The sequence below is a fragment of the Hippopotamus amphibius genome, chromosome 6 (assembly GCF_030028045.1).
Source record: "Hippopotamus amphibius kiboko isolate mHipAmp2 chromosome 6, mHipAmp2.hap2, whole genome shotgun sequence".
NCBI classification, from domain to species: domain Eukaryota; kingdom Metazoa; phylum Chordata; class Mammalia; order Artiodactyla; family Hippopotamidae; genus Hippopotamus; species Hippopotamus amphibius.
The window spans coordinates 64,536,064-64,562,127 of NC_080191.1; the positions used below are offsets into that span (position 1 = coordinate 64,536,064).

Here is a 26,064-nt window from a genome sequence, read left to right on the forward strand (position 1 = left end):
CTTTTTTTCTTAACCAGATAATCTCAGAAATAATTGGAAAAATTGAAATCTTGTTAATCTTGGCTTTTGCCAAATTTTTTTGTAAATTTTTTTCATGAAATATTTTATATTTCTTTGTTTTTATATTTTCTTTAAAACATTGAAACTGTATATTTGGCTCATTTGATCTATGGAAAATATCTACATATAACCTTCTTGACAAGGCCAGTCCATAGTACAGCCAGTCAAGTAAATCAGATGTATTATCTATAATAAAAATCTTTTTTCCTGTTTTCATTTCAAATATACATGTTAGTTTGCATCTTCATGATGACATTTCACTTCAGAATTCTCAGTAGAAAAATGCAGCCTTCGTTTTGACCTGAGTTTTTTATCTGGTTGTAATAAAGGCATGCACATTTCAGGTTTTTTTGTTTGTTTTTTAATTTATGCTTTCTTTTAGTTGTTCTCACATGATTTTTTCCTTGGGGCAGTGCTTTTCTTGATAATAACTGGAGTAGAAGATACAAAGTCATTAAATGCAAATTTTCATCACTTTTGCTTTTCCATTTTGCATTATAGTTGTATTAAGAAAATCCTAATTTGGTCCAGAATACCCAGGTTCTAACCTATGGTTCACTTTTAACAGAAATATATAGAAAACAGGGAAAGATATGAAACCAAAGAGATTCCAGATACTAGTATTTCAAATTGTTCCTTTCAGGAGTTTTTTAGACTAATACAATAAATGAGAATTATGTCGTTTGTAAAGTGAAAAAAGGCTTATTCTGAAAGTGGAGATGGGAAAGGAGATATCATATGATCCCTTTTCTGCAGATGGGTTTTAAAGTAAATCAGTGTTACAAAGTGTTAAAGTGGAGATTGAGGATTTAGGAGTTGACTTTCTTAAAATTATCTGTGCCCATTTGTCCCTTAGAAAGTCTTTGTGTATCCCAGGGTTTTAAATATCTCTGGATTTTTAATGGCTTGTGGGTAATATATAGGTCCACACGGATCATTGGTTTAAACTAACATAGCCCCTTTTCTGCATTTGAAAATGAGCATGGAATTAGGAGAAAGCCTTTATTTGGGTTCAAAGTGTCTTAGTATTCCCCTTCTCTTTCACAGAATAATCTCTTTGCCTTTGGGTTTCTGCAGTTTCATTGTGCCTCTTTATATAAAGGATGCATATCTTTTATTAATTCTGAAAAAATTTTAGTTATTATCTCTGAATATTGCCTTTCCTCATTTTTTTATGGAACTAATTTTTATTAGACTTAATAAGACTATCTTTTTTCATGTCCTTTAATGTATATTTTATATGAAACAGAAAGGATAAAGTGCAAAGAAAGAAATCATCCCTTTACCATATTCTGCAGTTTCCTCAGCTGTCTTCCAGTTCACTAATTTTTATCTTCGGCTATATATAACATGCTATTTAATCTATCCATTTATTTTTTTCTTTTTAAAAAATTTCAGTGGCATCATTTGTAGACCTTCTCTTGGTTCTCTTTCAAAATTCTGTGTTTTTCATAGTGTCTAGTTCTTTCTGTACTGTTTTAATTTCCATTTTGTTTTTAAGAATTTCAATGCCTTTAACATGTGTTTTTAATGTCTCTAATCATTTAAAAGATTCCCTTAGGTTATCTTATTTTCTGAAGTTCTTAGGTGCTAAATTTCCTGAATACTTTTTTTGTTTTTAGTTAAATTGGCTTTGTGATGTGTGGTAAGTTTGGGTAGAAGATACCACATGTTGATAATTTTTGCACATTTAGCAGTCCCATGAAATACTCATTCATGCAGCAAATATGTATTGAGCACAGTGTTCTAGATCGTGGTCCCCACCCTTTTTGGCACCAGGGACCTGTTTTGTGGAAGCCAATTTTCCATGGACCGCTCAGGCAGTAATGTGAGCAATGGGCAGCAGCAGATTAAGCTTTGCTGGCCCATTGCTCACCTGCTGTGTGGCCCAGTTCCTAACAAGCCGCTGGGGTTAGGGACCCCTGCTCTAGGTGACAGAGAGCAAAACAAGCAAATTTCTTATTCCCATGGAGTTTATATTCTGGCAGCTGGCTGTTTATTAGTTATTCGTTATTAATGATTAATGTTAAAATATAAAGGTTGGCATACCAAGGCTCACAGGCTAAATCTGGCCCACAGCCTATGGTGTGTGAACTAGAATAGTTTTTTTTTTAATAAATTTATTTATTTACTTATTTATTTATTGTCTGCGTTGGGTCTTTGTTGCCGCTCACGGGCTTTCTCGAGTTGCAGTGAGCGGGGATTACTCTTCGTTGTAGTGCACAGGCTTCTCATTGCGATGGCTTCTCTTGTTATGGAGCACGGGCTCTAGGTGCACGGGCTTCAGTAGTTGTGGCACTTGGGCTCAATAGTTGTGGCTCTCGAGCTCTACAGCACAGGCTCAGTAGTTGTGGCGCATGGGCTTAGTTGCTCTGCGGCATGTGGGATCTTCCTGGACCAGGGCTCGAACCCGTGTCCCCTGCATTAGCAAGCGGATTCTTAACCACTGCGCCACCAGGGAAGCCCTGAACCAGAATAGTTTTTACATTTTTTAAATGGTTGAAAAATATCAAAAGAATATTGTTTCGTGACTTGTGAAGATTCTGTGAAATTCAGATGTGTCCATAAGTATTTATTGGAAAACAACTGTGCTTATTTGTTTATATATTGTCTATGACTGCTTTTGTGCTCTAACAACAGATTTGAAATATTTGGACAGAGTTGTTTCAGCAGAGACTGTGTGACCCACAAAGCCTAAAATATTTGTTGTCTGGCCCTTTACAGAGAAAGTTTGCTGATCTCCGTATCATTGTTTATACTGTGTAAATGTTTCCTGTATAGACTGATACCATTTGAGGGATGAGTGGCTGGTATATTAGTTAGACAGAATATCAGATTTTAGGTGTGCTTATAGCTATCTACTTTATAGGATGGTTGTGAGAATTATGAAACTGTGTAATCCATCTAGTACTTGGCACTAGCAAGTCTTCCATAAATAGCTACATTATTGTAAATGCAGTGTTATTGAACCTTTGTGAGCTGGTTTTCCTTTCAAATAATGATGTGTTTATAGTTGCTTTTCTGACATCAGTTAAGGCCCGTGTTTATAGTTTTGTAATTGTATGATTGTTTTGTGTTAATCCGTCTGTCCACAGGAGTTCTGATGTGCTTACATTAACTAGAAAACTGTTAGGCTACTTAAGGGTGGGTTGGTGGGGAAGGAAAATTAAAGTTTTTCAGGGGCCTTTAGACTGAATATATCTTCTCTTTAGTAGTAGTAGTGTTCTAATCTGTGAGATAGTTTACACCTTAATTTGCCCAATAATTTGCTGTAGATTACCCAAGAGCACAAATAAAATGAGAGAAAATAAGAATTATTAATTACGTAAAGAGAAGTAGATGTGCTACACATCTAAAATAATGTGTTGTATTTTATTGGGTTGGCCAAAAAGTTCATTCAGGTTTGTCCCGTAAGATGTTACAGAAAAACCCAAACGCACTTTCTGGCCATCCCAGTAATTCAACAGTTATCTCTAAATTTTCTGGCAGCTGGAATTGTGTCCCATAGTTACAAATTTACATCCTGTGATTCTCCTATGGAGTAATTTCACCCCACCCCCCAGCTACTTTCTAAGTATAGCAGATAATAAGGAACCTTTCCTAAGGGAATTTGACAATACAATAAATGATTTTCATGAGATACCTGCAAAACTGGAAGTACGGGTTGTCTCATTGCTGACCGAAGTGTGTGTAGCTTTTGATAGTAATCTATTGGCAGCCTCATTGGGAAATTTAAGAATTTGCCTTATGCAGATCTTGCTTTAATGATGGACTTTGGGTTGTCTGTTGCTATGCCTAAATGTTTTCTTAAAAAGAAAATCTGAAAATGTTTAAGCACTTAATCAGAAATATGGTTGAACTAGCTGAATTATGTGCCTATATATTGGGTGAGATAATTTTGGCTTAACCAGTTCTTAAGAGGAAGGATTAGCTTTCTACATTTATATAAAGGAATTTTTAGTGCAGTTCCTTTGATATTCAGATGTTCTGTATCCTAATGATTTTGAGTGTTATTTGGAGTAACATAGTTTGGTTTTGCCTCTTCTTATTAAGAATTAATGTTTATATTTCTACAAATAACACTAAAAATTCCTTATCCAGTGTAGTATGAGAAAGCATGGGCTTTGGAGTCAGGTCAGTACTTTGTTCAAATCCATTTAACTAATTTGGACAAGTTACTTTGCTTTTTAATCTCATTGATCTTTAATAACATAGGGATAGAGTTTCAATAAAGTTTAAGTGATATAAGACTTCCTAAGTGGCTCAGTGGTTAAGAATCCACCTGCCAATGCAAGGGATATGATTTGATCCCTGCCCCAGGAAGATCCCACATGCTGTGGAGCAACTAAGCTTGTTCACCACAACTATTGAGCCTGTGCTCTACAGCCCATGAGCCACAACTACTGACGCTTTTGTGCATAGAGCCCATGCTCTTCAACAAGAGAAGCCACCACAACGAGGAGCCCGTGCACCACAATGAAGAGTAGCCTCCGCTTGCCGCAACTAGAGAAAGCTGTGTGCAGCAACAAAGACCCAGTGCAGCCAATGAATGAATGAATGAATGAATGAATAAATAAATAAATAAATAAATAAAGTTTAAGTGATACATGGTGGAGAGATTTTGTTGGAGAAAGAGAACTGAAGTGGGAAATTTCAACATATTAATCCTGTCACTCAGTAGTGTCAAGTAATTGACCTGATATTTTAGGTGTAATTTCTGAATTCCAATCTGAACATCTACTGAAATGTATACTATATTGGGATTAAATGAACATAAAGTAATCAGCATGATGCCTATCCACAGTAAGTGCTCAAATATTAGCTGTAATTATCTATTTTTGGAGGAAAATTTATATGATTAGTCTTTAGTAGAAACTTTTTTGCTTCCCAGATTAACAGGACGTGTATCAAAAGCACCTGCAGCAGTGGCTTGCCAATGTTAGTGTACCTCAGAATCACCTGGAAGGCTTGATAAAACAGATTGCTGGACCTTACTCCCACAGTTTCTGATTTAGGGGATCTGGAGTGGGGCCTGATAATTTGCATTTTAAAGTGTTCCTAGGTGAGGCTGATACTGCTAATCTAGGGAACCACACTGAGAACCATTAACTTAGGGCATTTTTGCAAAATCATAAGGGAATAGGCCAAAGTCACAATGACTGGATGTCCTGAGATTTCAGATGAATGTAGCTTAATGACCAGTTGTTTATGATAAAATAATTTATGGACTTTCTAATTGAAGATATCTGTATTTCTGCTTGAGTGGAATTAATAATTACTGAATTCCTACCTATAGGTCTGTTCCAAGGCTAGGCAGTTTGTATATAGCTTTGTTGATGCATAAAATAACCCCGTGATTACAAGGAAAGTTACCTGGCTAGAAGGAGACAGTTCTGTTTGATTCCTGAATTATCTTTCCACAATACTATGAAGTTTCTGTGAAAAAGGGTCACCAAATGCAGAGTGATTGTATTCTCTTTCTAATAGAAATGAAAGAGTGTGATAACCGCTTTTTTATCCCCTGTTGTTCTGTTCCTGTTATCAGTTGTTTCTCTTGGTTTTGATCACATTGTCTTCTTTATGAGCTTGCTTATGATTAGTAGATATTGCATATGAAAAATCACTGAGATAATTTGAGGCCTAGGATAATATTTTCTTCCCCTAGAGGGACATACATTTACTTTTGGTTAGTGAGCAGGAGGAGCATTAACAATCTTGGATCACCTTGATCCAGTGGTTCTTCGAGTATAGTCCCCTTTTCAGCAGCATCTATATCACCGGGGGACTTGCTAGAAATGCATCTTCTTAGACTCATTGCAAACCTACTCAGTCACAATAAACTGTAAGGGTTGAACACAGCAGTTTGTTTTAACAAACCAGGTAATTCTAGATTTACTCTAAAATTGGAGAACTGACTTATATTGGAGGTTGAGATGAATGGAAGCTGGCTTTGTAGTTGTAATTCACCCTTATTCATAGGCTATATCCTCATTCAGATCTTGAGGTGTTTATGAGGCAGTCCATACTTGGTGGATGTTGAACTCTGCTTTTGTCTCCCCAGCTCTCTGAGTCTTCTGGGAGTTTAGCTTAGCTTCTCAGCCTCTCATCTTCTGGAGACAACAAGTGTCTCAGGGAAAAGTATGAATCTGGATTCCGATCTCTGAGTTTCTTGTCCCTGATCTTAATTCTTCATTGCCTTGGTAGCCCTCAGGTGCTTCAAACAGATTTTCTTTTTTAAAAAAAATTTCTATTTTGTGTAGCTTTTCTAGTTTGCAGAGAGTAGAGGGAAGATTGAGCTGCATTATCTAATCAACCATCATCATAAATGGAGTCCAAAGGACATGGCTGTAAAAGATTAAGAAGTAAAAAATGTCTCACGGAGGAGAAAGTGATAAGCAGTGTTTTCAAAGTAGATCTTTTTGGAATTTTGTAACATAGACATACCTAAAAACAAGAATGGTGCTGGCACAATGAACTCTTCCCACTTTGTTCATGGGAGATTTTTTTTTTAGGGAACTGTTAGTTTTCTCTGGAGATAATTGGTGGGAGGGAAAGCCAAGTTGGTATCATCTTAGGACTATTTTCTTATAAAAGAGTAAAAAATAAAATATTAGACTGCTGTTTCAAAAATGAAGTAGATACGAATGATTTTTAAAATATTGTTTTGGGTAAATTATCACTAAGAATGAGCACCTTTGTCTTAACTTTGATCTTAAAACAGCTTTTGAATGTTTGTGCAAAAAATGTCATAAAACTAGGTTTCTTTGTTGAGAAGAACTTCCTAAGGAATGAGCCATCCTATTGTCATGCTATGAGCTCTGCAAAGTGATTGTTATTGATATGTTTGTATTATTATTTTCAAGTATGAAAATACGGAGACATTATCTTGGTTTCTGTGTTTATATAGAAACTTTGATGCTAAAGCCAAAGTTCTTGTACAAGGACAATTTACTGCCATATTTGGCTGTACTGTCCTACAGGTAGCATCAGGGCCTGTTAAGCAGGCGAAATGTTTATTTTTTGCTTTTGGGAAAGAGCTATCTTAAGATCCTCTACCCTCATCAATTCTGTTTTTCTCTTTTAATTTTCTCAAATATCTTTGGTGATATTGAAATGAAAAGGAAGTAATATGATAAACACCCATGTTCCTACATATTTGTGTTGTCCTTAAGGAAAAAAAGAAGTATTACAGTTGAATTACTCTTAGGTCTGTGCCACTGCCATCCCTTATCCTCCATTCCCAATAGCTGGTGCATTTTTACTACTTTTTTAATAAATGAGTTTTCAAATAGTTGTTGATAAATTATCTTATTAGGTTGTTTATTGACTCTTTAACATTTATGGTTTTTACAGTTAAATCGTCAATCTGAAATTGTTGCTACTAGTTCTGGTGATCCCTGGAAGACATGTGCAAGACGAAACAAGACTGAAAGTTTAAAACCTTTGAAAGGCAACCCAATTGGACTTAACATGTTGAGCAACAATAAGAAATTGAGGTATAGGTACTTCACCACACATTCCTACAGAAAAGCTAAAGGGTTTGACACCGGAAACTAATTGGCCACCTTTGTGGCCACCTTTGTGGCCACCTTTGTGACCAGTTGCCCCAACCTGTACCTTTTCTTTTCACTTTGTCAGTAGAACCAGTCCCACACACTGGGATTCTTTGCTTTGACTCTTGGAAATAGGATTGGTTGCAGTGATTTCTTGGTTCAGAATAAAAATATGGAAAGAAAAATTTCTGTAGACTAGGATTTCATAAGATGAGCTTGCTTTCATACAGTTAGCAAAATCTTGGTCATATTAGAAGTAGGTCATTTCTCCTTTAGGGAATACTTATCAGAATTATCTCAATGAGGGACTCTTTTTTTTTTTTTTCTTTTTTCTTTTTTTATATGGAGACTTCTTATTCCCCTTCTCTTCTAGATATAACTCATCTTTCCTAGTGGTTGTCGTAGTGAACCACTGTTACTGATACGACTGAGCTGTTACATATCCCAGAAATAGGGTTGAAATTACTATTTTATTTCTACTTTGTCAATTTGTAGACATCTAAGGTATATAAAGGCTAAATAATTTTCAAGTACGTGGTAGACTCGGAAGTAGAATTTAGCACTTTTGATTTTTTTCTTTATAATTAACATTTATTATTATTTTGGCATGTAAGAAAACTGTGTATTCATAGTACATAGTTTAAAAGCTTTTTTTTTTTTTTTTTAAGGATAGTCCTAAATAGAGGAAATATATCTGGATTAATTTACAGGAAATCTTACATTGTGAAGTATCCATTTAGGATTCCTGATTTCTGTTCTAGTGTTTTACTCTTTATCTTCTTTCATGAACTGAATTGGAAACATTTCAGAGACAAATTCAGAAAGTGGAAAACTAATGAACAATTTAACATAGCCAGTGGGTTTATGTGTAAAAAAAGTATTTTAAGTGTTAAAGGTTTTTGTGTGTATGCTCAGATTTTAAAGGATTTATTTTGCATATGTGTATGTAATTTTTCCCTGTTTAAATTATTCTTTCTTTCCTGACTCCGCAGTGAAAATACACAAAACGCATCATTATGTTCTGGAACTGTAAGACGTTTTCCTCATGCTAATGCACAGATAGCAATAGTAAAAACAGCAGCCCAAAGGTAAGGGTTCTGATTGCCTTCATTTAGTATACACGCACCATCCTCTTTAATAGAGTTTTTCACTGCCTTTTTTTTTAAACCTTTTTTTCTTACTTTATGGAACTTTACTGTGTTTCCATTGTCTCTAGAGATATTCATGTTTCTAAAATAATTCATGTCCTAAAATTTGTTATTTTATACCTACATTTTAATCACATTTTGTAAATAGAGACATTTTAAGTAAAAGCTATTCTGTCGCATTATGTTCCTGTTAAATTAAGGTGATTTTTACATTTGACAGAGATATCTTCAGCTGGTAGTTTAGTCTGATGAGTAAAACTACAGTTATTACCTTACTTTTCTTTGTAAGGTTTATAAGATTTCATAGTATCAAGGTAAATCACATTATTAGCTTTAAATGTTTGAGAAATTTTTGTGTTTTCATAAATTTAAATGTTCTCATTGATCGTGAAAGTACTATTCGAATCGAAATAATGAAAGTAACAGTGTAATGCTTGGTATTTTTAAATGCTTTCAAGGTTTTTCATAACCATTTTTGGATGGTTATGAAATTTCAGTTCTTAGTTTCAGTTGACCAAGAAATTCTTAGGCTCCAACAATTAGAAAATAATTTATCTCTTTATTTCTTGCATGTTGAATAGTTGCAAAAAATTTTTATAACTAGTAAAATTTAAAGATTTTTTAAAATATATTTTAGATGTTGTTCTTCATTTTTTAAAATGTTGATCTAGACTGCTGCTAATTTAGAAAACATGTCCTGACTCTTACCCTTACTGTATTTGCTATTTACGTAGATTTGCTATACCATAGATTTTCAACTTAAAAACCTTAAGTCTTTCTAATACTTTAGGACAATAAGAAAACCTTTCCTTTGCTTAAATATGTAATTTTTCATAGTTTTCACATAAAATATTTCAGAAATTCAACTAAAAAGATGGAGAAATTACTATACATACCAAAAAATTGGCTAGCCTTACAGATCAAGCTCTCTGGCCTACATGTGGCATAAACATGAGAACAGACAATAAAAGGAAAGTAATTAGGGAGAGGGAAGAAGGATAGACACACTTTCTCACACACTGATCACATTGATAGAATTCATTGCTAAGAAAGATCTATCTACTTGCTGTTCTGAAAATGTGGTCTAAGTTGAAACACTAATTTATAATCAAGTGGATATATTCTACAGCCAAAATTATTATTGGTTTAGAAGTTATCTTTTAGTTTAGAATTATTTACACTATGCCTTATTCTCCACATCTCTCCTTTCTTCATTAGTAATGTTAAAAAACTGATTCCAGTTTGGGAATTGGTTTGTTTTAATTCTGTGTCTTGGCACCTCTTACACCTTCCATGTGTATCATTGTTTACATGTATAAAACATTAGGTTCTGTTAATAGGAAGTGGTATTTAATAGTAAAATACTGTTTCTTAAACACACACACATAACCTGATTTAATTTGTATTTAAAGAAATAATCCTGAGTGAAAATACAGTGTAAAGAAAAACTAGGGTTGGTAAGGAAAACCGTGAAGAGTCATGTCAGCAGGACAGATTCTACTTATGTTTGTCTCTTATTTATAGAATAAGCATTTCTTAGCCCTACTGCAGGGTGACTGTCATTAAAAAGATTTTGAAGTTCAAACACCAGTCATTGAGAGTTTTTCCAATTTTCTTCCTTCAGAAATATTGAGTGATTTTATGCTCCGTACCAGGCATAGGTACAAAGTAGTCAAAGATGAATGTAACAGTCTTTGCCTTGAAACTCAAGTTTAGTTAGGGTAGAGGACAGAAGGACAAACAAATGATTACCTGGTAAGCGTAGTGTAGAGATATACAAAGTATGTATAGTACTATTTACAGAGAAGGGAGCAATGAAAAATTCACAAAGGGAGTATTAAAGCAGCTTTTAAGTATTTTAGCTAGAATAGAGCACTCCATGCAGTAGGAACCACGTCTTCAAAGGCATGAAAAAAAGCCTTCACCTGTGATGATGGCTACCAAACTTTTGGTTTTAATTAGTTTAGTGTTGGCACAATTGTCAGGCCTCAGATGAGGGTGAGCACACTGGCTTTTACAGTTTCTCCTAATTTTTCTTATTTTCTCAACTCTTAAATTGAAATTAAGGGAAATGCCACCAGTTGGTAATTTACACACTTAACCCATTCCTCCTCGGGTGAGTGGTATAATTTGTCTTTAAAGTAAATCAGACCTGCATTTTGAATAATTTGTAAGATATGGGAACATCATACCTTTTCAATCTAAAAGAAGTGAAGATTGTTAAAATATCAGATCAGATTAGCTACTATTTGGAGAATATTATGATTGCAATCTGTTTTCTTAGTGCTATTCCAAATGTTAATTTAACTCATATTTAAAAGGTAGATTGTTTATATACTAATAGTGATGGAGGAGGAGAGTATTAGTATGGAAAAAATGGAATGCAGAAAATTAAAAATCTATACTATCTCCACTCCTAACTTTAACCAGATGTGGAAAAAGAGCACATTTACTGGTTTATGTTTCACTTACATTTTCACTTTTGTTTTGTTTTTGTTTTTTACTAAGGATAGGTAGAAAGACTTAAAAGGACCGTAGGGGAAAATGAATGTCTACAAAAGCATATATCATCCATAAATGGGAAAATGGGCTCATGGAATAAGCAAGATTTAATTATTAATGAAAAGCACCTTTGAAAGAATTTTTGAAGTCCAAAATCAGGTCATGGATACCAGAATCGATCTTTTTTCTTTCCTTTTTTTAAATTTTAAGAGCAGAAATAGTCCAAAAAGAATGTAAGTCAACATTTTTACAAAGTCCTGTGTTAACTAAAAATGGCTTCCCGTCTCATTTTTTAAAACCTTTTTTCTTTTTCTTTTCTTTTTTAAATATATAAGCTCTTGTAGGGCAGAGCTTGATAATGAACACATATTGAGGAGTATTGAAGAACTACCATGACTTACAAATTAGATATCATAGTAAATGCATTTTTCTCAAGGATAAGAGAAATGAGCATGAGCATATACATTTCTGGTTTTTGTTTTCTTCCTAACTCCCTTGATTTATTGAAAAGAACCAAACCTGTTTCTTTTACTTCTGCTCTGTCTTCTGCCTCTTTCTTTTACACTCAACAGGTGAGTTTAAAAAATAAAAACAGGAGAGTACTAAACTTTTGTCACTTCTTGGACACAACAGTGTAGAGTTGGAAATAGCTAGGTTAGGAGTTGGAAATAGCTTGATTAGGTATTAATGCCAAACTTTTGGTTTTCATTTTACTTTTCCTGGAAATATAACACCATAAGAAATAGATATATAAGAATAGACAGACTATATTTCAACTTTTATGTTTGTGTTTTGTTTCACTTTAATAGGGGTGTGATAATTTTCCTTCATTTTTTCTGTCATTTATCCAACATAAATTTATTTTATACAGATTATCCCATTTTTTAAGTAACAGAAGTAAAATTTCAAATGTGGTATTCATGTAAGTTTATAATAATTATTTTCCTTACTATTAAAATTTTTTTGAAAAAAATGTTTCTTTTCAGTGTTGTTTATGTAAAACCAATTTACCATATTATTTTTTCTTAATTTGTTAGGATTAAATTGATATTTTACTTGTGTGCTTCACATGATAGGAATACAAGAGTTAATATGGGGACTCACAGATTTTTGTAAACTGTTTTGCTTACAGTTCTGAATATGTAATTTCTTTTGTAATAGGAATAATTCTAGGATGCGAATCTTATTCTAAATTGAGGATTTTATAATTTCACGCTTGAGTAATTGACGTTGGTAGCCTTTTAGATTTTCCATGAACTGTGGAGAAGGGTGGACCCCTTATATATTGGACTTTTGGTTAGAGGCCATGATTTTAACTCCCAGGATTTTTCTTGTATCCCAAGCCATATACTGTATTTGTATTTAATCTAAGGCTTTTGTGTAAAAGTTTCAACCTTAAAAAAAGTTTTTTTCTTACTCAGAAGCAAATACAGTCAGATTTCTGTGTCTGGGGGTTCCACATCTGTGGATTCAACCAACTATATAGATAAAAAATATTCAAGGGAAAAATTCCCCAGAATTCCAAAAGCGAAACTTGGATTTGCTGGTGCTCACAGCTGTTTACATAGCATTTACATTGTATTAGGTATTATAAGTAATCTAGAGATGATTAGCAGTACATGGGAGGATGTGCATAGGTTATATGCAAATACTACACCCTTTTATATAGGGACTTGAGCACCCACTGTTCTGGTATCTAAATGGGGTCCTAGAACCAGTCCCACACAGATAACTGAGGGATGACTGTAATCACACCTGATAACAGAATTGGGACCTCTAAAAATTTTATAACTTTTAGGAAATTGTATTGTTCCTTGAAAACTATTTCTGTAACCACTCTAAAATAACATACCTTCAAATGTTGGATGGTTAAATAAAGCTCTTTCAAGAATTTTTCTTTGTACATACTTTTTTATTCTTTAAATGTTTAGATATAAATTATTTTCTGTACTGACAAAAATTGAAGACCAACTTACATATCTAACAAGATTCAAAACACTAGTGTATAACATATATATATATAATGTGTTTAAAACAAATTAATCACAGAGTTTTGCCTTATTGACTGCAGTTACTAAAACTACAGTGATATATCAAAAATGAGGTCTTGCCTCTTACATTTTTTTTCTTTTTCATGTTTTAAGCAGTCTGGACCAAAAGGAAAGGTAAGCTCAATATTGATGAAATTAGAGCATGGATACAACAGTAAAATATCAGATTATTTATATGCTTTGAAAAATATCCATTGAATTAGAATTCATCAAGTTTATTAATTATTTTAATAACAAGGAAACATTAACAGCACAATATGATATTTGACTTATGTGGGTAATATTTCACCAAATTCTCGATATATATATATATTTTTCCATATATTTATACTGACATGTAACTACTTTTCTTTTAAAAATAGAATACTTTAGGGTCTTAGTAGTAAAATTGCTTTCAGTTACATAATTTGAATATTTCTTGTATTTTAGTGATGTTTTTGTTTTATACTTCAGTAGAGTGAGGGGAAAAATAGAAGTAGAATACCTTAAGCTTGGAGTTAAAACTCTAAACATCAATTGTATTTCTATTCTGACCCAAAAACTTGTGACAATTTTATGATCACTCTTTGTTCCCTTTGTAATAACACTAGCAGACACATCATTCTTTAGCAGAAATGTTGAATAATGTAAATAACATGGAAACAAATTTTTAAGAACACACATTTCTTTGAATAGTGAAATGATTATAGTTGTTCTAAAGCAGATGCCCGTAAGAATAGCTCCTCTCCTCAATATATGTACGTGGAAATTTTTGTGCAAGTGCATATCCTTTTTTCTTGCTTCCATGAGTCTCAAGAACCTTTTATGAACTCTCCCAATACAGGTAAACAGCCCTTGTATTAAACCAGTATTTTTCATATCATTAGTGATGGTCAAAAGAAGGGACATTCTGTAATTTTATTTAATTATGTAACTTTGACTCTATAATTTTGTTTAAAGGTGTAGAGGAGGCAAAGACAACAACTTGCAGTATTGTATAGAATGTTATATATTCCATCTTACTTCATGAACACCAAGTTTTTGAACTGTAAATTAAAGATGATCCTGTCAGCAAAAGATTTAGGCATATTTTATAATTCTGAAATACTTCATACCATGTAAATGGTTAAAGTTAATGGATTGTGCACATATTTTACTACCTTCTTCCTGTGAAAGAAAAATTATTTTTCTATTGTCTGTTTTTCTCTTTGAGTAAATTATTACTTCTTATCAGATATAGATGAGTCATTTTATAGCTTTTAAATTTTTAACTCGTAAGTGACTATATTTTGGGGGGAAGACCATTAATAAGATGTTTTTATTAAAATTGCTAAAGAATATACATTAAATAACTATACAATCACACATGAACCAGACTCTTGTTTTATAGAAATAAACAAATTTTTTCCTGTATATTATAGTGGATAAAACATAAATACTGTTACCAGAAAAGTATAAAAATCTTAGACTGTTTTCTTTCTCACAATAGCCTTGGAGGGTCTTACTGATTTTTTCCCCCTGTCTTGGCTTCTTACTTATTGGAAATTTATTCATTGATACATTCAGCAAATATTTCAGTGACTCTATGTGCCAGGCACTCTTCTAGGAGCAGACAGAAATGCCTACTCTCTTGGAGCTTATATTATTGTTGGAAGAATACTGGAAAAGGAGTCCGAAGATGTAGAATTAAGTAAGCAGCATTACCAGTAGGCACATAACTGTCTCTAAAATGTGGGTAATGATATTTGCCCAATTGTAAGGGAGATTTGTGAAGAACAAATGAGATAATTATTTGAAACTGACATTTACACTGTAAAGTTTGAAGTTTCTATAATAATAGTTACTGAAATTGTCTTTTTGTACTAACATTACTGCCGGGGGCTAGGCGCGAGGCAACAGCTGTTTATAAAATACATTACAAAGAACACGCTGGAGTGCTTTATTCAGCAGCTTAGTTACTGTTAGGTTCAATTTAGCCCATTAGTCCATTGGATTCTTACCTGAAATTATTTTATCTTTATCAGAGATAAACTGAGAAGACCTTTTGTGTCAATAGATTTTACTTTGTAAATTTTTTTTTTGCATAAACCCTTTTCCTCCCTTCTTATGAACAATGCCACAGCTTTTTTCTGACCTTTAAGAGTAATAGTAAGAGTAAAAATATCTTTTATCTTTATCCTTTAACACATGAAGGACTATAAATCTCTGAACTAAATGATTTCTTTACACAAGAGGATGGTTTATCTAATAAAAGTTAGGTAGTTGTGGAAGGTTAATCTTTTCCAGGTTTTTTCCTTTGTACTATATACTGGGCACAATGAGCTATATTTTAGGTTTAAAACCAAGCTGGAATAATTTGGTGCCATTTTTCTTTGTTGTGGGTGACTTTGACAACTTGAATGACTTGAATTCTTTTCTGACTCTTGGACAGTTGGGTTGTGAATACAGTGTATGTGGTAGCACCAGCAACCTAGAATATTTACTCTGATATTAGAACTTTCCCCCCCTCTGTAGATAAAGATAGTTGACCTATTATGAAACTGAAGCACATAGTAATTTTCAAATTTAAGATTTTTTAAAGTATTTTATTATAAATAATATGTGCATATCATAGAGAATTTTGAAACAACAAAAAGGTACAAAAGTGAAAAGAATACAGTAAAAGAACATATATGAAATGCTAGAAATGTTTGCTTAAAGGGGGTATTTGAAAAGGCAAGTATTATCATAACAAGCTCGTATAATAGAAAATTACATCATTTGGATCTTTATACGTTTCTTTCCAATATTTTTTCCTGTGTACTTTTTAATATACCTAACACATGTGGAATCATAATAAAAGTACAGCTGCATATTCTGCATTTTCACCTAACAGTATGTCCTAGCATTTTTCCCTATTATTAAGTTGGCTTCTAAAAATGATTTTCAGTGATTACATAATAGCGTGTCGTGCAGATATACATAATTTATTTACCCAATAGCCCATTTTTTAATTGTTTTTCACTGTCTATATGATACATTGATGAACAGTTTTGTTTTTTGTTTTGGTGTTTTCTTTTTCTTTTTTTTTTTGGCTGCATTGGGTCTTCATTGCTGCTATGTGTGGGCTTTCTCTAGTTGCTGTGAGCAGGGGCTACTCTTCGTTGCAGTGCATGGGCTTCTCATTGTGGTGGTTTCTCTTGTTGTGGAGCACGGGCTCTAGGCATGTGGGCTCAGTAGTTGCAGCGAGTGGGCTCTAGAGTTTGCAGGCTTACGTAGTTGTGGTGTGCGGGCTCAATAGTAGTAGTACATGGGCTTAGTTGCTCAGAGGCATGTGGGATCTTCCCGGCCCAGGGCTCGAACCCGTGTTCCCTGCATTGGCAGGTGGATTCTTAACCACTGCACCACCAGGGAAGTCCAACAACTTTGTATGTAAATCTCTAAATGTATCTCTTAAGATAAACCTCTGAGAAATGATTTTTGGGGCTAGGTTACAGATGTTTATAATACTGTTGATAAGTATTGCTAAATTGTTTTGTGGACAGGTAGTACCAATTTATATTAGCGTTATAAATTGCTGTCTCAAGGTATCTGAAGATAAAATTATATTCAGATGGTATCATCTTCCTTAGAATTATGAGTCATCTGAAACCTCAGTAGAGTATAGCAAGATGATAGACTACAAGAATAGTTGTTTTTTTAATTCACTTGTCCTCAATTGGAGTATATATTGGAAAGACCAAAATTTCATTCAGAGTAGCAACTAAAATTAAATATTCAGTAGTAAAATTAACGATGTGTAGATCCTTTATAAATATATCTAAAGAACCTGGTCAGAGGCATATATTAGGTTCCTGGTTGGTTATTTGATATCAGTGCTCCTTAAAGTAAATTTAATGCAATTTTAATCAGAAATCCTGATGACTTTGTTATTTTAGGAAATTTGACCAATTGACTCTAAAGTTTATTTAGAAGAATAAATATTTGAGAAGAATAACAGACTTACTTTATAAAAAGGAAGAATAAGTGGGGGAAGAGAAGAATGACATGACTTGCCACATAATAAAACATACTGTTAAGAAAACAGTGATGGGATATGGAAACACTAGAAAAGGGCTAGGAAGTAGGACAGTAAACAGACTAGAGAATCCAGGTATATTCAGTTTCCAGCTAACCTGTCTAATCAATAAATGTTTAGTTTACAGTATCTGAATTATGGTATCAGCACATAAGCTAACTAATATTTTGAATTACTTTATGGTGGCTCTGCATGGTGGCCTGTGGTTCAGTTTTGACATTACCATCCTTGTACAGCAATGATTGTGCAATTATTTGACCTGATAAATACACTTCTAATTACATACTGCCTTTTAGTTACACACATTTATTACTTCCAAATATTTATCAAGTGCCTGCTGTGTTCTAGGAGTAAGGATACAGTGATGAACAAAACAGACAAGATCTCTGATCTCCTGTACTTTACATTTTGATGGGCAAAAACTGATAATGAACAAGTAAAACACCAAATAATAAGTTCTGTGTAAAAAAGTATAATTGGATGATGTGATATAGAGTGACAATATGATTTCTTTAGATGTTCAGAGAGACATTCAACTATGAAGCTAACATTTAACCAAGGACTGAATGAAGAGTCAGCTATACAGTGATCATAGAGATGGCTTTTCCAGACAGGGAAGAGGTGGTGCTAAGATATTAATGTTGGAATAAGTTTAGCATGTTCAAAGAACAGAAAGAACGACCACTGGCTGGAGCTTGGCGAGCAAAGGGGGAAATGTTACGAGGTGGGTTTGGTAAGGTCGGCTAGGATCCCTAAGTCATAAAAGGCTTTGTAAGATGATCTGAAGAGTTTGGGTTTTATATTGGTGCGCTCTCTAGAAGATTTCAGGGCATTTTAGGTAGGGAAGTGTTATTACCTGATACATCTTTGAGATTTTTTAAAAAATAATCTTTTGTATGTGATTTATAATTTGGCACAATTAAAAACTTAACTCAGTGGCATTCAATTAAGGCTAAGCATGTTTCACTTACCAAATAGAGATACGATACAAAAGAAAATCAGTAATAATCTGTGACTGTTCAAAACTATCTCAGCAAAATCTAGGAACTGGAGAGACAGAAAGGCAGAAGTAAAAGGTATCTTAAGGCCTTGTTTTGGAAGGGTGATTGAATGCATTAGAATGGGGAAGTAGAAGGATTTTAAAGATCTTATCCCCTTAGGGATGCAGTAGAATATCTTGCTTGAGGAAACAGTTGGAATCTTGAGAACATGTTAATGGACCGAATATGTAATTGGAGTAAGGGTTGAGGGGGGGAGGTAATTATTTGCTAAATTAACCAGGGGAGAAAAAAACAAATGAAAGGTAATTGTGTGAATCAGTAAAAATAGGGGAAAAGAGAAAAGAGTGAAAATAAACAAGTAGAAATATAAGAAACAACTAATATGATAAGATGAAAGGAAAACATAAAGTTTGTCAGCTGCAATAATAATTGTGATCAGGTTGAATATATTTAATAAAAGACAAACTGGTTGGATTAAACCCAGCTATATCATGTTTACAAGAATCAGATATTTATAAAATAACAATTTGTAAATAAAGGAGCCTCTTGACTCTTAGAGTCAAAAGAGATGCAAGCAAAAGGAAAGCATGAGTAGAATTTTAGCAACAAACGAGATAGAATTAAGGGTTAGAAGCACTAAATAGGGTAAAGGAGCACATTTTATAATGGACACACTGAGAGTGTAACAATGAAATGTATAAAGCTCCCCTAAAATATTTAATATGCAAAAAATTCTTGATTAGAGTACAACTTCCAGAGATTTTAATACATCTCTTCAAAAATTAAAGTTTAAACATGAGTTTGGAATAATGGATTTTAATTTAAAAATGAACACATTCAATTTACAGAAATTTACATCTTTTGAGATCAGTTAGAGCATTGGAATGATTTATAAAATGAATTTTAAAACCAACTTTAAAAAAAGCACTCAGATTCTGATTTCTAATACCACTCTAATAAAAGGAACATGGAGAAATGGCTGATTCTAGGGATGGGGTACGGAAAACTCAATGATCATGGAGTATCTTGTAGCATCAGAATCCAGACAAGTACTGAAAAAACAAAAGGGTACTTGCTTCAACAACACATGTACTAAAATTGGAACAGTACAGAGATTTTCATGGCCTTTATACAAGGACGACATGCAGATTGGCTTAGCATTCCATATTTCTGTAAATTTTATGTATATTTTATCAGTGTTAAAAAAAACAAACAATGAGATCACATGAAAGGAACACAGGAGCCAACTGAAAGAGCTCCCAAGGGCCAAAACCAAAACAATTGGATTATAAGCTAAAGTAAGAAATAAATATCCATGAGTCATACTGGTATAAGTGAGTAAATGATTTATTTATTAAACTATACTAGGATTTTTATAAGCTGCATAAAATGAATTGGGGGAAATTGATGCTGTTTATTATGGAAGAATTGCAAATAATATGTGTAGATACTCCCTTCTTCAGGAAGTAGAGTTTAACTGCTCCTGCCCTTCTTGTGGGCTGGACTGATTGGACTTGCTTGCAAATAGGACGTCAAAAGGTATATAATAAGTAGCTTTGGAGTGGAGAAACCTCGCAAACACTACCTTAATTAGCCAGATGATCAAGGTTAACCTCACTAGTGATATAAATCATCGATATCACATAACCCCTGATATGATGTGATGAGATAGGCACTTTCCACCAAACCTACAGCCTCAGTCTAATCATGAGAAAGACATCAGACAAAGTCACTTTGAGGGGCATTCTACAAAATAACTGACTGGTCTCTTCCAAAGTGCCATGGTCATGAAAAACATATAGAAGTTGGGGAAACAAAAGACTGAGACATGATTGCTAAGTGTGGTGGATCCTAGGTTAGATTCTGGAGCCAAGGACATTAGTGGAATAACTGGTGAAATTCAAATAAAGCCTGGCATTTAGTTATAGCAGTGGCAGTGTACAAATGTTGATACCTATTTTTGACATGTGTATGAGGGTAATTAAGGCGTTAACATTAGGAAACACTGGATAAGGGATATAAGAGAATTCCTAATTGTCTTTTAAACTCTTCAGCAAATATAAAATTATTCTAGAATAAACTTTATTTAAAAAAAATACTTTCAGGGCTGAAGCCTATCTAACCTTTAATAAGCAGAGCATTCTGATGTTAAACAGTTTTGCACAGAAGAAAAAAAGAAGCTCTCCAGTTCTTTTTATGCAGCTTGTAAAACGTTGGGTCATGATATGTGATGTTTTCTCTAAAACTTTTGTACAAAACACAAACCCTCAGAAGCAAAAAAAATGCTGCCACTTGGTAGAAAACAGAAGATAGGGACACTTCTCTGCTTCTGCTTGGTTTGAGGTAGGAAAGAAAATCCACTGGAAAATTAAATTCTAGCCTTAAGCATCATACTAATTTGGAGTTTGAAATTTTAGTGTCTGTAGCGTGATGGAACCCTCAAACTGAGAAATTAACATGGAATTTCATTTTTTATTACCTAACAGTTTTTTTAAAACTAAGTTTTAAAGAACACAAGATTATAGCTAAAAAGTTCTTTTAATTCTCTTATTAAACAAATACTACCTTTATTCTGAAATTCTTATATTCTTGTATTAAACTTAAGGTATGCTTTTACTTGTGTAATTTACACATAATACTTTTTTTTTTTATAAATTTATTGGCTGTGTTGGGTCTTTTACGCTGTGCGCGGGCTTTCTTTTTTAGTTGCGGTGAGTGGGGGCTACTCTTCGTTGTGGTGCACAGGCTTCTCATTGCCGTGGCTTCTCTTGTTGTGGAGCACGGGCTCTAGGCGCCTGGGCTTCAGTAGTTGCAGCACATGGGCTCAATAGTTGTGGCGCATGGGCTTAGTTGCTCTGCGGCATGTGGAATCTTCCTGGAGCACGGATCGAACCCGTGTCCCCTGTATTGGCAGGCGGATTCTTAACCACTGCGCCACCTAAGAAGCCCTATAATACACTTTTTAAAGCAAAGTTTGCTGTTTGTATAGGGAAAGATATAGTAAATATTGGATACAGAGTGGCCATCAGCTTTGGAAATGTTGGCAAATATACATAATTTTTAACATTACATTGCAGTACATGATAGGTCATCGATATTATCTGGTAGTGGTTTGTTCCTCATCAGCAGTGCATGGTTCAGTGCACTGTGTCAAACAGCAAAGAGCAGAGTGAATTAGTGCAGCATTTTCAGAAATCTCTGCACATCCATATGTTGTCTCAGATGATTTATGCCAGTTATTACTGAGTGAACCTGTGTTTATAGCATACCCCAGAAAAAGTAATAAAGCAGGTTCAAATCGACAAAAATCCAAAATATCTGCATTTTCAGATTTTGTGGGTACTCTGTCAAATTATTTTGCTTGTTGATAATCCTTAGTATTTAAGAATATCTACTGTTTCTGTTGTCCACTATGTTAAAAATATGTAATACATAGAGGTTTGGGAGTTTACTATAATTGTATCATATTTTACTTCAGATTTATTGACTCGGTTGCATTTTATAGTTGGTATTTTTACTTTTCCAGTGTAGAGTTATAAAAATTAGAGATTAAAGAATTGATCGTTTTAAAGATGACTGTATTATATTGTTTTTAGAGTGAACATTTGTAGTATATAAAAACATGCATTTTATTTAAAGCTTAATGTAATTAGCTGAAAACCTACCTTAGTTTTAATAGCGCTCGTACTACTATCTCTGAGGCAAGTTCTCACCTTCACAACTCTTATCCTCACAAATCTTAATATTTTGACAGTGTGAAAGTCACCCAGTTGTACCAAATGCTGCTCAACAATAATAATGAAAACACTGTTACTCATCGATATTGATGCAGTTTGCCAGGATTCAGATTCTGATGTTGCTATTTAATAGTTGTGTGACCATGGGCAAGTTAATTAACCTCATTGTGCCTCAGTTTCCTCATCTGTAAAGTGCTAACAGTAGTGTATACTTTATAAGGTTATTGTGAGGATTAAAGTAATTAATAGATACAAACCACTTAGAACAGTACCTGGCACATGATGCTCACTCTTTGCTAATTGCTATCACAAATACACTACTGTCACTACGCTTATTATTTTCTTCTTGTGTCATTTTCATGTTTTGTTTTCAATTTAGGTGCTTTGACTTTTACAATATAAGAATATGAAATCCTTACAGAAAAATTCCTTTAGGATTTTTGTTTAATAAATTAATTATGTTACCCTGTGATAAGTATTGCTCTCTCGTGTGAATGGATTTATAAATAATAGAATAACCTTTTTTAATTCCTCCATTAAATAAAATGGAAATATTTTTAGTAGCTTTTATTTAGGATGGGAAAGTAGTGTTGCAGCTCCCTGGTCTGTTGCATTTTTTTTGCAAATCACCTTCTTTAATACTTTTATCTCACAATTAACTACAGATTTTTTGCTTTTCTCCCAAACTAGTGTATATTTGGACTTCTGTGGTATTTTAGGATCCTTATTTACTAAGGATTCCTGTTCAGAATTCTGAAAGTTGGTTGTGTATGAAGTCTGATAATATATTTTTTTAAAGTGTAATTATACCCCCATACTGTAGTCATATTATATTACAAGACTAAAATACTTGTTTCTAGTTTTGTACATAACACTTTTTTGTACTGCTTTTGAAATTATCCTCAAGGATAAGATCTTACTCTTTATTCCTTTATTCATTGATTTTTAAACTACTAGAAACATTTACAGGAAAACTGGGCAAGTTGAGTTTTTATTATAAGCTGAGTAATTTTTTTTTTATTCCAAAAGTGCATGTGGCAGTGGAATATGAAGGTTTTTTTGTAAGTTTTTATAAACGGATTATGAAGACAGTTCCAAAAGAGCAATTCTTAAGTTTTGTGCATCTGGGGAATAAATATATAACTTTCCAAAGTGACTACTTTGAAAGGACAAATATTTGGATTTATTTATTAAATATTTATTTGAAAGACTGCCTGCTGTCAGCTTTCACAGATTGACAGTTTAAATAAAATATAGTCACTGCCCTTAGGGATCTTATAACACATTAAGGTTTAGTATATTTGTGTAATATAGTGTTACTGTTTTATAGTACCACTTTTTATATGACAAAGAAGCTATGACTTGTTTTTGATAAACATACTGTAAGTATTCCCTCTACCTTTGCATTTTAAAAATACCTTTTTCTGTGGGACTAAAACTATATAAATTTCCTTTTCTAGGAAAGAATACCCACCTCATGTCCAAAAATTTGAAAGTAATCCTGTAAGGTTAAGTCGGCCCCAAGGTGTTGGTAAGTGTGCAGTTTTGTTTGTTACACCTGTGAAGGGTTTTGAGTAGTTGTTTGAAAGGTAGAACAGGGATATGGCACTGGCTTTAGAATGTTCCCAGATATAATAGGAATATAGAGACCATTTTTTATAACTTATTTGAGAATTTATTTATTATAATTGTGACCAGAAGTCATTGGGGAATGATTCAGGGAGTGCACATTCAGGTGATTATAATTGGAAATCTTTTTGATTATATTAGCATTGTTATTAAATTCAGGATCCAAATATTAACTCTAGATGGGCTATAACTTCAAAATTGTGTTCCGTTGTACTATGTTATAATCTTCTATCATGTGATTTCCTTGATTAAAATGGTTTTGATCCTAAAATTTAGAATACATTAGGCAACCACTGAATTAAAAATATGCTGTACCTGATAAAACTGTTAATAGTAGATGTTGGAAAATTATTCTAAGTAGAAATTTATATTTGCATTGAAATAATTTTCAATACACTGATATACTAATGCAAAAATAAGAGCAGATAGCATTTATGAAAAGTGTTTCACCATCAAATTGATGTTCATTATCTAGACTAGAGATTCTTTTTTTCTATTTATTTATTTATTTATTTATTTATTTATTTATTTATTTATTTATTTATTTTTGGCTGTGACATGTGGGATCTTAGTCCCTGAGCAGGGATCACACCCACGCCACCTGCATTGGAAGCGCCAAGTCTTAACTACTGGACCACCAGGGAAGTCCCTGGAATAGAGATTCTTCATCTGTGTGTCCATCTTGTTTGTCCTAGGCCTTTGCTTGTTTATTTTTTTGCTTGTTAAAAAATTGTAGTTAATTTACAGTATTATATTAGTTTTAGGTGTACAGCATTGTGATTCATTATTTTTACAGGTTATTTTCCATTAAGTTATTACAAGATAATGGCTATAATTCCCTGTGCTCTGGAATATATCCTTGTTGCTTATCTATTTTATGTATAGTAGTTTGTCTCTCTTAATCCTATAGGCTTTTGCTTGTTTAAGTAGCACTCGTGGCTCTTATTATCCAAAATCTTATGATTTTAAGCAACTAAATTTTCCTGATTGCCAACAGTTTTTTTAAAAAAAGCACCTATGTTCTTTTCCACTTTGGGTGAAAATCTTTTATGCATATATTGAACATACTCTTTTTATAAAGAGAATATTCCAAACTTAGCTTCATCCTTTCTTAATAACTTTGCAGTTATTATGAATGTGAATTATTATACTTTGTAATGCATAGTTACGCTCACTAGGTTTAAGTGTAGTAATAATGACTAGCCTCTTTAACATTCTTACCTTAAACCTTTATTGAACTCTTACCTTGCACTAGATGCTGAGTCAAATGCTTTATATTCATTATTTGCTTTTATCCTAGCTCCCTACTCAAGATCTCAATAAGCTAAATTCAACTTTACCTACATTTTCTACAGCGGAGAAAATTGAGGCTAAGAGGGATTACACAGCTTGCTCAAGAACACAGACTAGTATTGGAATCCAGGTCTATTTGATACTAAAGGCCATGCATTCTCTTAACCACTGTGCTTTACTATTTGCTCCCTAGATCAGAAAGAAACTTACTTCTAATCCTCAGGGAAGAACTGCACAATAGGTATTATTATCATTCCCTTTACACAGATGGCATTTCAGTGAGCTCAGTGATTTGGCCCATTATATGGTTTTAGGTATCAGTCAGCCCCAAGCTTGTTACAGAAATTTTTGCTTATTCAGCAGTATTCATTAAGTAGATAAAAATAACCTTTTAAAAAAAAAAAAAAACTTTTTATTTTGAAATCATTTTAGACTGCTGAAAAGTTATAAAGGTAGGACTCATGTACCTTTTACCCAGCTGCCCCTAATGTTACTGTTACAATCATAGTATATTTACAAAACTAAGAAATTGGCATTGGGATAACATTCTTAACTAAGCAGACGTTAGTCTCATTTCACCAGTTTTTCACTGGTAACATTTTTCTGTTCCAAGATCCAGTTTGGGATTTACATTGCATTTATTTGTCACATCTCCTAAGTTTCCTTGACAATTTTGAAGAGTAATGGACAGTTAACTTCGTAGGATACCATTCTATTTGGAAGTTTGCATGATATTATCTCATGATTAGACTGAGCCTATGCATTTTTGGCAAGACTTTCATGAAAGTGATGTTGTGTCTTTTTCTACACATTATATCAGGGATTGTATGATGATGATTTATCTTACTACTGGTGATGTTAAACATGATCTCTTGGTTAGGTAGTTTCTGCTGGGTTTCTCCACTATAAAATTTTTTTTTTTGTACTTAATCTGAGATCTTGGGATCTCAGATACTCTTGAGACTATGCAGATACCCACTTTTTCCTCAAAATTGCAGCCACTGATTTTAGCATCTGTTGGTGGATCTTGCTGGCAACAAGTATTACTTGGTGT

The 26,064-nt window shown here is 33.4% G+C and overlaps 1 protein-coding gene and 1 non-coding gene across 8 annotated transcripts in view; both read left to right on the forward strand.

Annotated features, from left to right (window-relative positions):
- SENP6 (SUMO specific peptidase 6) overlaps positions 1-26,064 on the forward strand; it is a 104,254-nt gene that overhangs the window by 26,617 nt on the left and 51,573 nt on the right. For 3 of the 7 annotated variants that reach the window (XM_057737706.1, XM_057737713.1, XM_057737714.1), the window contains 4 exons: positions 7,414-7,556; positions 8,606-8,701; positions 13,408-13,428; positions 23,549-23,619. In XM_057737706.1, the coding sequence (XP_057593689.1) occupies positions 7,414-7,556; positions 8,606-8,701; positions 13,408-13,428; positions 23,549-23,619 (331 nt within the window). Of the gene's footprint in view, positions 1-7,411; positions 7,557-8,605; positions 8,702-13,407; positions 13,429-17,379; positions 18,075-23,548; positions 23,620-26,064 lie in introns of those variants that run through there. The other 4 variants (XM_057737707.1, XM_057737709.1, XM_057737708.1 and 1 more) reach the window with 4 other exon arrangements.
- LOC130856197 (U6 spliceosomal RNA) lies at positions 19,420-19,523 on the forward strand. The gene has a single exon (XR_009054490.1). It is a non-coding gene; the product is annotated as a U6 spliceosomal RNA (small nuclear RNA).